Source organism: Hibiscus syriacus, unplaced genomic scaffold (genome assembly GCF_006381635.1).
Source record: "Hibiscus syriacus cultivar Baekdansim isolate YM2019G1 unplaced genomic scaffold, ASM638163v2 tig00111311_pilon, whole genome shotgun sequence".
Lineage (NCBI taxonomy): Eukaryota > Viridiplantae > Streptophyta > Magnoliopsida > Malvales > Malvaceae > Hibiscus > Hibiscus syriacus.
Window position 1 is genome coordinate 2037691 of NW_024063054.1, and position 14538 is coordinate 2052228.

The 14538-nt window shown below is 36.1% G+C and overlaps 4 protein-coding genes across 7 annotated transcripts; 1 reads left to right on the plus strand and 3 right to left on the minus strand.

Annotated features, from left to right (window-relative positions):
• The first annotated feature begins 385 nt into the window (after positions 1 to 385).
• Positions 386 to 1425, plus strand: LOC120158303 (putative expansin-A17). The gene is made up of 3 exons (XM_039169181.1): positions 386 to 616; positions 694 to 1015; positions 1116 to 1425. Exons 1-3 carry the CDS (start codon positions 472 to 474, stop codon positions 1423 to 1425), a joined length of 777 nt encoding a protein of 258 aa, XP_039025112.1. The 5' UTR covers positions 386 to 471.
• Positions 1426 to 2496: 1071 nt separating this feature from the next.
• On the minus strand, positions 2497 to 4695 carry LOC120158294 (protein COP1 SUPPRESSOR 2-like). 2 transcript variants are annotated; one of them, XM_039169168.1, is made up of 7 exons: positions 4491 to 4695; positions 4300 to 4411; positions 3988 to 4073; positions 3764 to 3887; positions 3497 to 3570; positions 3090 to 3247; positions 2499 to 2872 (listed from the first exon to the last, which is right to left on the minus strand). In XM_039169168.1, the coding sequence occupies exons 1-7, from the start codon at positions 4586 to 4588 to the stop codon at positions 2709 to 2711; spliced, it is 816 nt and encodes a 271-aa protein (XP_039025099.1). In that variant the 5' UTR covers positions 4589 to 4695; the 3' UTR covers positions 2499 to 2708. The 2 variants fall into 2 exon arrangements, with proteins under 2 accessions (XP_039025100.1, XP_039025099.1); XM_039169169.1 differs by lacking the exon at positions 3988 to 4073 and having other exon boundaries at positions 2497 to 2872; positions 4214 to 4411.
• Positions 4696 to 8931: 4236 nt separating this feature from the next.
• LOC120158356 (abscisic acid receptor PYL2-like) lies at positions 8932 to 9656 on the minus strand. Its single transcript, XM_039169221.1, has one exon. The coding sequence runs from the start codon at positions 9579 to 9581 to the stop codon at positions 9012 to 9014; it is 570 nt and encodes a 189-aa protein (XP_039025152.1). The 5' UTR covers positions 9582 to 9656; the 3' UTR covers positions 8932 to 9011.
• A 2775-nt stretch (positions 9657 to 12431) lies between these two features.
• On the minus strand, positions 12432 to 14218 carry LOC120158366 (uncharacterized protein C24B11.05-like). Of its 3 annotated transcripts, none has more exons than XM_039169228.1 (8): positions 14121 to 14218; positions 13815 to 13893; positions 13668 to 13733; positions 13484 to 13581; positions 13276 to 13401; positions 12944 to 13171; positions 12781 to 12846; positions 12432 to 12678 (listed from the first exon to the last, which is right to left on the minus strand). In XM_039169228.1, exons 2-8 carry the CDS (start codon positions 13882 to 13884, stop codon positions 12526 to 12528), a joined length of 807 nt encoding a protein of 268 aa, XP_039025159.1. In that variant the 5' UTR covers positions 13885 to 13893; positions 14121 to 14218; the 3' UTR covers positions 12432 to 12525. The 3 variants fall into 3 exon arrangements, with proteins under 3 accessions (XP_039025159.1, XP_039025160.1, XP_039025158.1); XM_039169229.1 differs by having other exon boundaries at positions 13815 to 13877; positions 14118 to 14201; XM_039169227.1 differs by lacking the exon at positions 14121 to 14218 and having other exon boundaries at positions 13815 to 13991.
• Between the last annotated feature and the right edge of the window lie 320 nt (positions 14219 to 14538).

Sequence of the window (14538 nt, forward strand, 5' to 3'; positions counted from 1 at the left end):
TTGGGGTTATGATCTCTCTTCAATAAATACTTCTGTTGTTTGAAAAAATAAATAAAATCAATGATATATTAATTAGCTTGTCAATCTTATATTCACCCTGAGATTGAATAAATTGCAGGAACTTTTGCTTCACCATTTATGCTTATAGATTGAAGAAAGGCATAAAATATAACTCATCAACTGCAGCACCAAGATTTATAACTACTGTCACATGGGTTTGAAAATAAAAATAGGATCCCCATATGACATCATGAATTGCGGTTGTTTATGCTGTCATTTAAGGAATAAGAATCATGGCATGCCTTAATTTAGTCGTTCAATTTGCAATGGTAGCCTAATATTTAAATATTCCATCAATAATTTTTCATCAGCTAGCAGGGGGTCTATCACTGATTATAAATATCTAGATGAAATGCATCTGCGGCATCAAACTCCTTAGTTCACATTCTCCAACACAAAAACAAAAACAAAATGCAGAGTGCCTCTCTATTTACTACTGCCATACTCATTTTGGGTTTATATTTCCCCCCTAAATTTCACGTAGCAGATGCAGCTCACACTTGGCTCTCAGCACATGCAACATTCTATGGTGGAAGTGATGCTTCTGGTACAATGGGTAAGTTTTAGTTTTTTGGTTCTTTTCCTTTCTATTTTTTGTTTGAATAACTTTGATAAACATGTTGGTTTTTGCAGGTGGAGCTTGTGGTTATGGCAATCTCTACACAGATGGTTATGGAACAAACACGGCCGCACTCAGCACTGCTTTGTTTAACGACGGCAAGTCATGTGGAGGCTGCTATCAGATAACTTGCGATGCAAAACAGGTGCCCCAATGGTGTCTCAAGGGTAAATACATTACCATCACCGCCACCAACTTCTGTCCTCCAAACTATGCCCTCCCGAACGACAATGGCGGTTGGTGTAATCCACCAAGACCGCATTTCGACATGGCTCAACCCGCATTTGAGACCATAGCTTTATACCGGGCTGGAATTGTACCAGTCCTCTACAGGAGGTATATGTCCACTGTTTTCATCCTGCCATAAAAAAAAACATGAATTTTAAGCACTGTTTGAACATTGCTAATCTGAATAATTTGGTTTGTGTTTTGACAGGGTTACATGCAGGAGAAAGGGAGGCATGAGATTCACCATCAATGGAAGGAACTATTTCGAGCTGGTGCTGATATCAAATGTTGGGGGTGCTGGTGAGATTTCCAAGGTATGGATAAAGGGGTCCAAAACCAATAAATGGGAAAGCATGTCGAGGAACTGGGGTGCCAATTGGCAGAGCTTAAGCTATCTAAACGACCAGAGCTTGTCTTTCAGGGTTCAAGCCAGTAATGGTAGGACTCGAACTGCACTTAATGTGGTGCCTTCAAATTGGCAATTCGGGCAGTCTTTCAAAAGCAATGTTCAGATTTAGAACATCCCCCATACCGTCTCTCACATGCGTATTTGTTTATGTACTTTGTTTTTTGACATTCTCTCTCTCTCCCTCTCTTTTTCTCTTACTTCCAAGCTGTATTATATAGTGTCATCACTTAGGTTGTGGCTTAGCGTTTTACAGTGAAGCCCAGCTAGTGACTAGTTTACTCTATTGTAATGGTACTGATGGTTGAAGTATGCTACCAATATTAAAAATACTTCATTTATGTTTTTGTATTTTGTTCTTTTTTTTTTGGATAATTGTATTTTGTTCTTTGGTACTGGTATTTTTACCTTTTACTTATAGTTCTATGACCTTTGATAGCATTTCTTCATTTAAGAGTGAAAATAACATGGTATGTGCTCTATTGATGATAGAACTATTATTGTAGACTTGGAAACCTTGGGACTTTTAAAGTAGCTTTTGTATTTGTATTAATAAAACCAATTGTCAATGGAATTAATCATTGAATAGTTTGCTTATTAATCGCATCTGTGTTTCAACATTGAATAACCAAAGTAGGACAAAATGAGTTGTATAAACAATGTGATGATGTGTTGGGTGAATCATATCTCAGACAGGTCAAGAGTATGAATGTTAAAAGGCTTAAACGTTACTTAATTTAGGATTTATGGAGACCGAATCCACTTTGATTTGCCTGGATTTTAGGCTGAAATTTTACTCTTTATTTCGTTTGGTAGAGTGAAGAAAGGAAGGAGAAGAAGAGGAAGGCGTATAAAAGAAGTACATATTTAAAATAACCTTTATAAGAAAGAACTCCATACCTCTAAGTGGATTTTCATGCACGCAATCCTCAAACTTTTTTCCCCAGAGATAATATCCCTCTAATCTAATCATACTATCCTTGAAATATTTGAGTCATAATTGAAAATTTAAAGTTAAACAATAAGAAATAAAACAAACCGAATTAAAGTAAAAAAATTAAATCTACAACTTATGAATACAGCAGGGACTATTTATAGAATTGAACAAAACTATTCTATTATTGAAAGGAGAACCCATAATTTTCATTGTTCTTTAAGGATGCGCTAGACCGAACAGGCTACTCAAAAACTTATTCATTGTTATCCGTAACCAAAAAAAAAATTCAAAAGCATTTCAAATATGTTTACAGTATTTAAGAATACCCAGTTACAAAAAGAGCAGTATCTCAATCATCATGAAAAGTTACGATGGTACAAACATTCACAAGTAGCATTGCAGCCAATCATATGAAATGGAACCTGAAAGTTCTCTGATACGCTGCTAGAGTTGCTATGTTATCGCCGCTTTACTCGTTGACGTTCTCGTTTCCGGAAGCGCTCTAGCATGAACTGATCGGTTGCAGCTTGCCTACTTCCCGCTGCATCATTGCTCGCATCAGTCTGTTTGGGGCCAGCATTGTCATCCTTTGAGCCTCTGTCCTTGTACAGCTCGGGATTTTCTGCAAGTTAAGAGGCAGGAGATGGGGTAACGGTTGAACATGACGTACCTCAAGAAGAAGCAAAATCGGAACAAAAGGACACAAAGATTGCAATACATAATAATATAGGGATGAATACAGACTAATCCCAACTAGCAAGTAATTTGCAGAGAAAATCAAAATGAACTAAAATCAATAACCTCTAATTACAAAAGCGTGAAAAGAAAATGTAAGCAACCTCTTCTAAGTTTTTCGGCGTAATCTCTGCCCCTCTGGAAGTAATCGGCACTGTAACTTGATGGGATGTTAACTTCTGATTTTGCCCGTCCCATGAGCCGCTTTTCCTGTAGAAGCTTTTTGGCAGCCTCGGTTTCCTCTATATTTCTTAACTTGAATCTGCGATCAAAGAAGCCCTTAGAATACAACATAGATTCATCTATTACAGAAAAAGGGTGGCACACTTTTGTCATCATTTAGTTGGTCTAAAGACATTATATCAAGCTTGCTTAGCAGCACAAAGCTAACAAGCTCTGCTCTAAAAGCCAGAATTTCCCTATACCGAACAAAACTACAAAAAAGGATCCCATGACTGGAGATCCAGAAGAAGTTTAGGTTCTTAAAATGAAAGATTAGTAAAAGTCATACTCAATAGGCAGCTGAACTTCGGCAATCCCAGTAGTCCACTGCGTAGAACTTTCTTTAGAATTCCGTTTCTTCACCTGCAAGGAATAGCCAAGAAGTTGCATAAAATAACGAAACAATCAAGAAGCAGTGTTCAAATGAGAGAAACAAAGTCAAAGGCAATAAATTGAAACTCAAAAAGCGATGTTCTTGTAATCTACGAAACATCAAACATAAAAAGTTCATAAAAACAACAATGGAAATTGTTTTGCAAATGATAAGAGGACTTACTTTAAGATGCTCGGGAATTTTGTACAATTCATCTTCAGCCCGAGCTAAATCATTCTCAACTTCATTTTTCTCATTCATGTTCCTTCCTCTTTTCTTAGCCAACTCTTGTTCTACATATTTTATCCTAAGTTCACAAAACAATTGCAGAAAATATATATAAACAATAAACAATTAGACAATCCAGAAACACACACGAATGCAAAGTGTAAAAGAAAAAAACTTACATGTTTGGATCCTCAACAAGGACGGCGGTTTCTTGAGCGAAGGTGTCCTGAAGCACGAGCTCTTCCTTTTCTCCATCTGCATCGGCCTTTCGGTAACTTTAACGACGGCGCCTCGGTTTGCACATCCTAAGTTCACAAAACAATTGCAGAAAATATATATAAACAATAAACAATTAGACAATCCAGAAACACACACGAATGCAAAGTGTAAAAGAAAAAAACTTACATGTTTGGATCCTCAACAAGGAAGGCGGTTTCTTGAGCGAAGGTGTCCTGAAGCACGAGCTCTTCCTTTTCTCCATCTGCATCGGCCTTTTCGGTAACTTTAACGACGGCGCCTCCGGTTTGCACAGCAGGTATTGCAGGGATTCCTGATTTCCTCTCCCTCTGTTTCTGCAGGAATTTCACTTCCTCTAACGCCAACCTTTACATTGAAATTCAAAAATTATTCTTTTAAAAAAACCCTAATTTATTTAAACAAAAAAGGGAGGGGGAGAGACTACCGTCTGTCTACTTCATCGTCTGATTTGGCGGCTGGATCATCTTCGTCGTCTTCTTGAAAGCTTCTTTTCCTGAAATTCTTGTTATTCTTCTTCAGCATTTCAAATTTTAATAGTTTGTCTTACGATTTCCTTCTCCAATTTCAGATTTAAGTTACAAAATTCTCTCTTTCGCCACTTTTACCACCGTATACAACCAAATAACGCCAGCCCCAGCCCCAGCCCCAGCCCCAGCCCAGGCAGGCACCAACCATGGGTGGCAGATTTAAAAGGTTTTTTGGCCCGGGGCAACGCCGGAATTATTTGGCCCAACAGGGCATCTAAAAAATTAATTTTAGATCTATGATATTTTTTTACAGTACAGGGAACTCGTCACCCATGAGATATAATTTTTTATAGTCCGCACCTAATATTGTAATATTTCATGTGAAACTCGTCATATCGAGGTGATAAATTTTATTAAAAAAATATTTTTTACAGATTATTATGTGAATTTTAATTCTAGAAAAAAATACAACGAAACTCGTCATCTTGAGGTGACGAGTTTCTTAGGTTTAAAATTTATATCCGTTTAGATTTAAAAAGAGCCGTTGAAACCTGTCACCTTGATTTCAAACCTTCAGATACCCGTGCACTTACACGGTTGCTGCATGGAAATTAAGTTAGTTTATAGAGTTATAGGAGAACCAAAAGATGCACTTGTGAAAAGAATATTCAAGAAATTTTCGGAAGATTATCTTTGGTTTGACTACTCTGATATTAATGATTCGAATTTAAACTTGTCTTCAGATGATGAGTGTGTGAAAGAATCAATAAAGTCTATTCTTGATTAACATAAGGAGTTGAAAATGGAGGATGAGGAGAAGAATAAGAAGAAGAAGGAGAATGAGAAGAAGAAGAAGGAGAAGAAGAAGATTAAAGAGTTAGCAAGCCGACACAACAAACGACTTATCTAAAAGAATGAGAATAAGAAAAATAATGTAAAAATTGAGAGGAAAAGATGTTTATTTTTTTGAAAAACTGTTTTAAATAAATTTATGAATTTGACTTTAGTTTAACGTTATAGTTTGCAATTATATATGAAACGTAAAAAAATGAAAAATTATCATTGATATTTATAAAATCGGTACAACATGATAATACGATTTCAAAGGATTTATCGTCCTGCTCGATATCTTGGGAGATGTGAATAGTGCTTCCTATTATGGCTTTTTCATCTACAGTGGCCACATAGTTTCGGGAGACCTTGCCCTCTTTGAGGTTCATCATATCAGTATGAATTCGACTAGATTCAGGATGACCCGTCAACTTCCTTCGTAATTGCGGTTTGGGTAACCATTCTTTAAAGACAGTAGATGACCAATATGCATCGTTCGGGAGAAACTTAAACTTGCAATTGTGTATGTTGCGCATAGTATGCAAGCTATAACAATCATCAGCGTAAATGTATGGGTTTACATTCACATGTATACATGCAGCAAACGCATGAGTGCATGGGTATCTGAAGGCTTGAAATCGACCACAATCACACCATCTTCTATTCAGGTTACCAATATGTGGCAAAAGTCCCACTCTCATATGGTCGAACAAGTGCTTGGACAATATAATCATATTACAGTCTGGTGAAGTTACGAACCTACATTGATGTTACATGAGTTTGATTTTTGGTCATTGCTTTCTCCAGATCTAGAGCTCAATTTCTACCTTCATTGAACATTGCCTCTATCTAGGCACCTTTGTCTGCCCAAACTTTACTCAATTTGAAGTATGTCTCCTGAACAATACTTGTCATTGGAAGATGTCTAGTCCCTTTTAGCACTGAATTGATACACTCGACAAGATTAGTTGTCATATGATCGTAACATCAACCTTGATTGTCATATACATGTGCCCATCTTTCCCTATGTATCTCAGCTGCAAAGTTCTACACCTCTTTTCCATGTTTTCTTAAATTTTTCAGTCTTACATGAAAGCTTGGTTGTAGTAACGCGTAGCCTGAAAAAATAGTTAGGTGTAAGTATAATAATTTTAACCGAAGACCAAGACCAAAAAATGAAAGGTAAAATTGAATAAGTAACACATGCTGATAATCTATTTCTTTATCTTTTTATTCTTTAACCTCGTCATAGAATTTGAAGCAGTATGACGTATGCAATACCGGAGGTGACCACTTACTTCCCGGTCTATCAATCGTGGCCAACAACCCAGGTGAACGGTCTGAGATTATATCAATCCCATCTTGGTGAATACAATAGGAAAGATGTTTCTATCACCATCTTGTGCAACAACTATCAAAAGGACATGTTTGTATAAGTTGTACAGAAAAGTGTCATCCACCTAAACCATCTATTTGCAGTAATAAAAGCTTTCAATTTATAACTTGAAAGCCCATAACAAGCCTCCGAAAACTCTCTTCCTAGGGATAACTTGTCCATCAAATGTGGTTGCAGGATAATTGTAGGAGCGAACAATGGTTTTTGAGATGAAATATTCCATTACATGCAACAAATGTGGCAATTCATTGTACGACTGATCCCAATCACTGTACAGTAGTGTCATAACTTTGCTTTTGGCCATCCAAGACTTGTAATAAGACAGAATATAACCAAATGTATTTTGTATTGATGCCACAATCATTTTTATCGAGATCCTTGGATTTTTCTCCACCAGTAGCTTCACGAATACATATATGACATCGGAGTCTAAGTGCTCGTGGCCTTGTGTCAAGGAGCTGAAATTGAAACTGTGTTGGTTGTGGAACTTTGTGACTTTCCACAACATCTTTCGTTGTAGGTATAAGAAATGTATCCTCTAATTACAACCAACGTTGTTGTTAATACATCTTTCTGCTTGCATGGTTGTTGGTGGATGTACCCAAACTGGCGGAGCATTCTGTATTGCTTGGCCACGAGAAACGACTGCCTCCCAGACATCACCTTCTATATCAAAGACTTGTCCCTCTGGAGCAACCTCAATGATATCAGATTCATCGATTATTAATGTGTTATCTTCCATCGTAAGTAGAACATAAGTTTCATCGTCCTCGTTAAAATCAACAAGGATTTCATTGAATCGCTCGACGAGGTTATCTACATCTTTTAATGGTCATGCTTCTGCGGTCACCGGTGCAACAGTTGAGGAAGTAGGAACATCTACAATTTTGACAATAATCTCAATAATTTTATTATTGAAATATTAATGAAGGCCAACCCTAATAGCTACATAATCATTATCATCAATAGGATATCTCCATATTTGAGCATAGTCTGTTGATATCTCAAACTTGAAACAAAAGCTCTATTTTTTTTAATTTTCATCTTCAATTGTCCATGAGATACATCTGTCGGGATCATCATGTTCACGAGACTCTATGACATGAAATGAACATCATCTTCAATTTCAACAACTTGGCCATTTTAGTAGACGACTGTGAAAATCTTGTTTGCCATAACTTCAGAGAGAGATTGGTTTTTGATTGTTCAATGTAATTGTAAAAACAACAAATTTTGTGAAGATTCATTTGAAGTGAGCTAATTTAAAACAAATACGACCATTTGATTTCTTTCTATAACAAACGAATTCATGACAACCTCATTTATGTAAAATGGTGTAAAATATATTTTTAATATTTTTAAATACATTAAAAATAATTGGTTTTAAACATTACTTCTATTTTTTATTGATTTGCATTAGATAATAATTGTATATAGATATAGATATATTATATATTAAGAATATCAAGTGGCTATAGGATAAAGATGAGTTTTTGACTTTGAGCTGCAAATAAGAAGTCTTAATGGGTCTCTTTCTCTGTCACTCACATGCTGCCCTTGAAGTTGCTAACATCCTTGCGGGAACAAAAAGTTTTCTTCGGGTCAAATTTAGTTTCGGTCCCTCTACTACATTTAAATTCAAGACCTAGTCTCTTTAATTTAACATCATCATAAAGATTGAGGGCATGACCCCTCCCATGGTTGATGTATCTCCGACCCTGAAGAGGCGATTTTAACTTTTAAGTGAAAGAAACATGTTAGCATCTTAACCAAAATTATTAATGGTACCGTAGTCGTACGTCGATGACTAAATTATGTCTGAGAACTAAATTATAAATTTAAGCACAATAAAGGGATCAACACAAAAATTCGGCCGCTTCTTTTTGCTTGCTCATTGAAGGATTGACATTTGCTTGCCGCCTTATGAAAAAGTGGTGCAACAAATCTTTCACCTACTTTCTGCTCTCTCGACCATATCATACACCGACTATTTAGCAATGATTGTTGAAATTTCATTTACTTGTCAAATTTAATTCAGTGAACCCGCACAAGCTTAAAAATATGCCCTTTACTGCATTTGATATTGATTAATTACATCACGTCTGCTGATTTTTGATGGAATTTAAAATTTTAATTCGATTGTCTTCGAATGAACATTTGAGAGATTAAAATAATATCCCACAATCCAAAGATAAGATATACATATCAACCTTTAATCCCCACAGTTTGAAAGTCAAACCCCATTAATATGTTAATCATGTCCATGAAGGGAAGCCATTGCTGCATCTCCAAGCTTCTGCAGATTCAACTTCACAACTGTATCCGCAAACATTTTGGTATCTTCCTCGGTGTTCCCTTCCGGTATATCCACAACGTAAGACTCCAAAACAATGGTGTAAGCTTTCCCTTCCTTCCGATACTCATTCACCGACGTCACTGACCTGTAGTTCCTCAACCTATGCTCTCCACCAACAATCCTAAAGCTCAATATCTGCTTCTCGTCGTCCAAAATCTCAAGCCTCTCCGTGCTCGTCGACGCCGGAAGACCCGAGACGACGGTGATTTCCCTTATGCTCCCCACGCCGCCGGCGCCGGCGGTCATGTTGCAGCTCTTGACGAAGTGTTTGTATTTTTTAGGGTTCTCGAAGCTTCGAACCAATGACCATACAGCATGTGCCGGGGCGTCGATGCGTTGCGTTATGAGGGAAGTGCATGTGTTGGGGATCGGTGCGAAGTTGTGGTATGTTTCGATGAGAGGCTTTAGGTCCGTGAATTCTTCTTTGGTTAGGCCTTGATGGGGCGTATGGCTCGAGTCGGCCATGGTTAGCTAGCTCTGTTGAGGCTCCAAGGTCCGAGCTTACTAGCTTGGCATCAATTTCAGCTTGATGGGGTGTGGTTTTGGATGCAGTTATATATAGGCGAGCCTGTAAGAAAAGAGAAGGGGTGAGATGAATGAACAAAAGTTTTGAGTTGTGTGTGTATCAAATTATGTAGTAGTCCATGTACTATATGGAACATAAATCCTCTTCCCCCTTTGTATGCCCCTATTTGTGCCCACCAATAATAGTTTTACACGTGTACATTTATTTTTTGGGGCAATAATCTCCTAAAAAAACAGTTTCTTCTTTTACTTCATCTTCCCCAACCCACACATCTCTGTTATGCTTGAGAACAGTGCCAGAGAAATGAAAAAATAAACAGGGAAACTAGAGAAAGCGACAATATGTTAATAAAATGAAGTCACTAAAGGATTTAATCGTGGAAATATATAAATCATCTTTCACAAATCTGCAACCTTTTCTTATAAACCCTCCAAAAGAGTTGTTGCGTTATATCCTAAGAGATGAACTTAAACTATTACTAGCGGACATATAATAAATTTTAACAAATCAAACTAAAGATTATAAGAGAAAACGCAACACCTAGTAAACGCTCTTGTTCTTCACGATGATCTGTTGATGATAGTTTACGTACCCAGTTGCTGGGTAATCTCCGGCTGAACCCACCCATATTTTGCTGGTAATTAAAGCTCGAACGTTCAGCGAAATCCTTGATTCTTCGCATGGCCACTTGAAGAGTCGATTGGTTCATATTCGCAAAGCAAACTCGGAACCACCCTGGTTCACTGCAATGGCATGAAGAACCAGACGAGATGTTCAGCCGGACTTCGCATAAGAATTTTTTTTCCAGAGATGTGTTTTGGCTTCGAACGTGTCATAACTATTTTTTTAAAAACAATTACGATTTTATTTGAAAAATTGATGATTTTGAATTAATTTAAAAATTTTAAATTGAAGTCGCCATCGACGTTTAGGTTAGGTAGCCTAAATACCTAAAACATCTTTTAAACAATTCATAAAAATAATTTAAAAGAAAAAAGTTGGTATGCATTTACCAAAAATCCGATTTAACGAGCCCGAGATTCGATTACGCGTGGGAAATGATTAGCACCCCACAGCGCCCAAAATTGATACTTAATCGCTTATATATTGTCGCAAATGATGGAAATTATAAATCGAATATAAAGTTAAAATATGATTCATTTATTAAAGTTTAATCAATTTGTTTCGAATTATTTATTAGAAAAAAATCATTTAATTCGAAAAGAAATATCGAGATTTGCTCATCTTCCGATAAGAAGACTATATCTTCTATTTCTTTTCTAAAAAGAATATTCCCTCATTGATTTACAAAAAAATGCAAATCGTATATAAATTGAATATCAACATTTGCATAAAATAAATTACTATTTAAAGAAACGTGCATTGCATCATTTGAAAAAATGAATTAATTAGCGCTTTAAAAAAACTCGATTTGTTTCAATTTCACATTTCGTTCGAATGTCGTATTGGATCGCACTACTTCGACCAAGCGGTGCTTTCCACGCTCATTCTACACTGAGTGTTCTCGAAAATCTTCGAGTGAGCTACTAAAATTTTAATCAAGTATGGGAGGTATATAAAATGATGACATTAGATTAATTCATAAATTAAATTAATGTGAATACAATGAAATAATATCATATATCAAAATCTGTACACATATAGGGGTTGCGAAAAATTAATCAAACATACATATACATATATGATATCGAATGATAGTAGAACATTTAATGACATACACATAGAAATAAATAACAAAAACGCATCAATTTTAAAATATAAAAATATATGAAAACATTTATTTTGTATGCAAAACATTCATGAGCAAAAACATATAAGTAAATGAAACTATAATACAGAATACATATAAGTATACTTTTATATATATATATATATATATATATATATATATATATATATATATATATATAATAATGGAACAACAAACCATGTTAGATAATTTATAAGAATCAAAACCTAACACAGGCAGTACATCAAGGATTAATCAGGTAATAAAACCAAAGTTCTAAACACTATATCAAAGTTAATGACCAAAATGAATACAGAACTAAGCATAAGACTTCAAAGCATAAATTACACCATTTTTTAATACTGGTAAATACAAATGACCAAATCAAATAATGTACAAAATCAACAATCCAAATTCTAAATACTCAATAAATATAATAACAAACATATGAGACTAAAATGAAACATAAAACAAATAAGGAGTTCGAAATAAAAGAAACTAAAAAGTTTCATTAATGACCGGATAGTCGACATGTCGTTTTTGGACATGTTATTGATGGAATGGATGTTGTGCGCAAACTAGAATCCCACGAGACAAGCAGGTCGGATAGCCCAAAGTTGCCATGCAGAATTGTTAATTGTGGGGAGCTGCGGATAGAAGGCTAACAACCTGTGCAGGTAACCACAAAAACATGGAATGCACATTTTAGTATTGCCCTTTTCTTTTTTTTTTTTGCAGCAGGATGACTTTATCTGATAATATGTGATTTCTGAGAGAATTTTGGATTTATACTCTCTAAGATCTTGCCATGACAGTGTTGTTCTCATCAGTTTTAAGGCGATACAAGCCTGCAGGGTTTTTCGAAGCCCTGCTCTTAATGGAACATCTGGTTTTTTTTATATAGTAATTTTGATATTCTCTCCTTCCCATTGATTATTTCTATCCCATAGATCTGTGTTTAATACATGAATCTTAAAGATGCATAACAATAGCATTTCTTAAATTGTAAGTACATGTGGATATAGATATTTGTCGTCCATATTATAAGCTTAATAGAAACAATTCCCCGTGTACATTATATGACAAGCACAGCTTCCCTTGAAAATCAGTAATATTCCACTTTGAAGCGAAATCTATGCCAGGACCACGGTTTCCATTGCAGAAGATTGGATAACTTGCTCCATCTGCTCCTCTTCACCGTCCCATATCTCCGGTATTGCTTCTTTGATATTATGGATGCTACTCAAGGCATAATCTGCCCCGGGCACAAGGACCGACCTCCCGACCTGCCATTGTTATACTAGCATGTTAGCAAAGAATGTCAATGATTCATGCGTATGTTATCCAGGATTCTACGTGATGCCACTGGAAATGATATCATAGCTTACAATAACCGTGTGAAGCCCTGCCTCTTTTGCACTTGCAATGTTTCGAGCACTATCATCGAAGAAAATCTGAGATAGGAAAACGAAAAGGGAATAGATAGATAATATATTGATGGGGTAGAAGGGGGAAAATGTGTTGAAATTCAGGAAGGATCCGAGTTTCTACCGTTTTCTTCGGGTCCACATTTGTAATCCGAATAGCGGCTTTAAAAGCTTCCGGTGAGGGTTTACAGAGAATTGGTGGCTTGGAACAGACGCTACCGACATCAGTTATATCAGCTGGTTCAAGGGGAGGGTTAAGAGTTTCAAAGCATATGATGCCTTCAAAACAATCTTCTAAACCCAACCTTTTCAGAACTTGTTGTGCATGCGCCTTATCAGCATTCGTGAAAATCTAAAAAAATAAATAAAACATCAACAAACATGTTAGAACAGCCAAAATATGGCGTCTGTGTTTTCTTCCCTTGATTTGGCTAAAGGGATCAACTTTTCACTTACTATTTTCCGATGTGGCAGGGATGATAGCAGGTTTCTTAACACAGGATCAGGCCTAAGTTTTTCATATGGCAATCTTCCATGAACGTACGCATGAAATTCGTCGTCGTAGAATTCATAGCCAAGAGCCTGAAAATTTGACATTTGTTAAACAAATTTTCAGATAAATTAAGGGGAGTTAGGACAAGATGAACTCTGAAATCTCAATCACCTTTAAACCAGCCATTGTTGTTCCATATTCCCTGTATAATTCCAAGCACATCCTTGATACTTCACTTTCTTCAATATTAAGATATTGTAGCATGAATTCTACAAGCAAAACAAGTCAACCTGCCTACACCTTTAATATTTACAAGCAAAACAAAGAAAACTTCAACATTTTTTGAGGATCAAACCTTCAATATTGTTGCGGCATGCTAAGTTAACACCTAGACTCAAGGGGTATAGAGTATCATCCATGTCTGTAAATCATAATCGAAAACACCATAAATCAGAGTTGTTGAGATAAATCAGATATAAATCGGTATACAATGATAACATACCGAAAAGTAAGCATTCATATTTAGCTTCAGTGTCCCTCCCAACAGTGTTCATCTTCGTGAATGAACCCATCCAAGAGAGCTGTGGAAGAGCAAAGACTAAGAGCTTAGTAATATATAGAAAAGGATGGTGTTCTCTCTTTGTTCTGAAAATGATAGCATATTCCACTTGGATTACGATGAAAGCAAGACAACCCCGTCAATATTAACGACAGAATCAATGAGAACAGGCTGAAACACAGAGACCAGAAAAGAAAATACACGAGAAAACATTAAAAAGAATCATAGTGCCATCATAAAAACCAATACCTAGACCAGTAGTATGAATATAAAAACAGACTCGTTATGCACTATCCCAGTAGTGGGTGATGGGGCCGATTTATATGATGTCAAGGATGACCAAATTCATTTGAGGTTGATGCTGAAATGGCTGAGGTGGTGAGCATATTTCCTCTTTCTTTTTTTTTAACTCTGACTATGAATTTGCTCGACAAATAAAATGTTTGATTCTGAATTGTAAAAGCCATCCTACTTTCTGTTGCCTGTCGTTTTCAGTGATTGGTTTGCTCAGCAAAATGCACCAAATTTGGCACCTAAAATAAAACAAGTGTGTTGTCATGCATGTTGGCCACCTCTTTTCCCTCTAGATGCCAAATAATAAAATAAAGACAATAGGTAATAGATTGGTGCATGATTTGCATTGCATTTCATAAACAGAACATGGAAT

Bases quoted from the DNA above. Each gene is read 5' to 3' on its own strand.
- LOC120158303 (XM_039169181.1), top strand. From the start codon at position 472: ATGCAGAGTGCCTCTCTATTTACTACTGCCATACTCATTTTGGGTTTA. The intron at 617-693 runs GTAAGTTTTAGT...TGGTTTTTGCAG, and splicing joins TGATGCTTCTGGTACAATGG to GTGGAGCTTGTGGTTATGGC. The intron at 1,016-1,115 runs GTATATGTCCAC...GTGTTTTGACAG, and splicing joins GTACCAGTCCTCTACAGGAG to GGTTACATGCAGGAGAAAGG.
- LOC120158294 (XM_039169169.1), bottom strand. From the start codon at position 4,588: ATGCTGAAGAAGAATAACAAGAATTTCAGGAAAAGAAGCTTTCAAGAA. The intron at 4,412-4,490 runs GTAGTCTCTCCC...TTCAATGTAAAG, and splicing joins GACGATGAAGTAGACAGACG to GTTGGCGTTAGAGGAAGTGA. The intron at 3,888-4,213 runs GTAAGTTTTTTT...TTGTGAACTTAG, and splicing joins CTTGTTGAGGATCCAAACAT to GATAAAATATGTAGAACAAG.
- LOC120158356 (XM_039169221.1), bottom strand. From the start codon at position 9,581: ATGGCCGACTCGAGCCATACGCCCCATCAAGGCCTAACCAAAGAAGAA.
- LOC120158366 (XM_039169228.1), bottom strand. From the start codon at position 13,884: ATGGGTTCATTCACGAAGATGAACACTGTTGGGAGGGACACTGAAGCT. The intron at 13,172-13,275 runs GTAAGTGAAAAG...TTATTTTTTTAG, and splicing joins CCCTGCCACATCGGAAAATA to ATTTTCACGAATGCTGATAA. The intron at 12,679-12,780 runs GTAAGCTATGAT...TAACAATGGCAG, and splicing joins CAGGGCTTCACACGGTTATT to GTCGGGAGGTCGGTCCTTGT.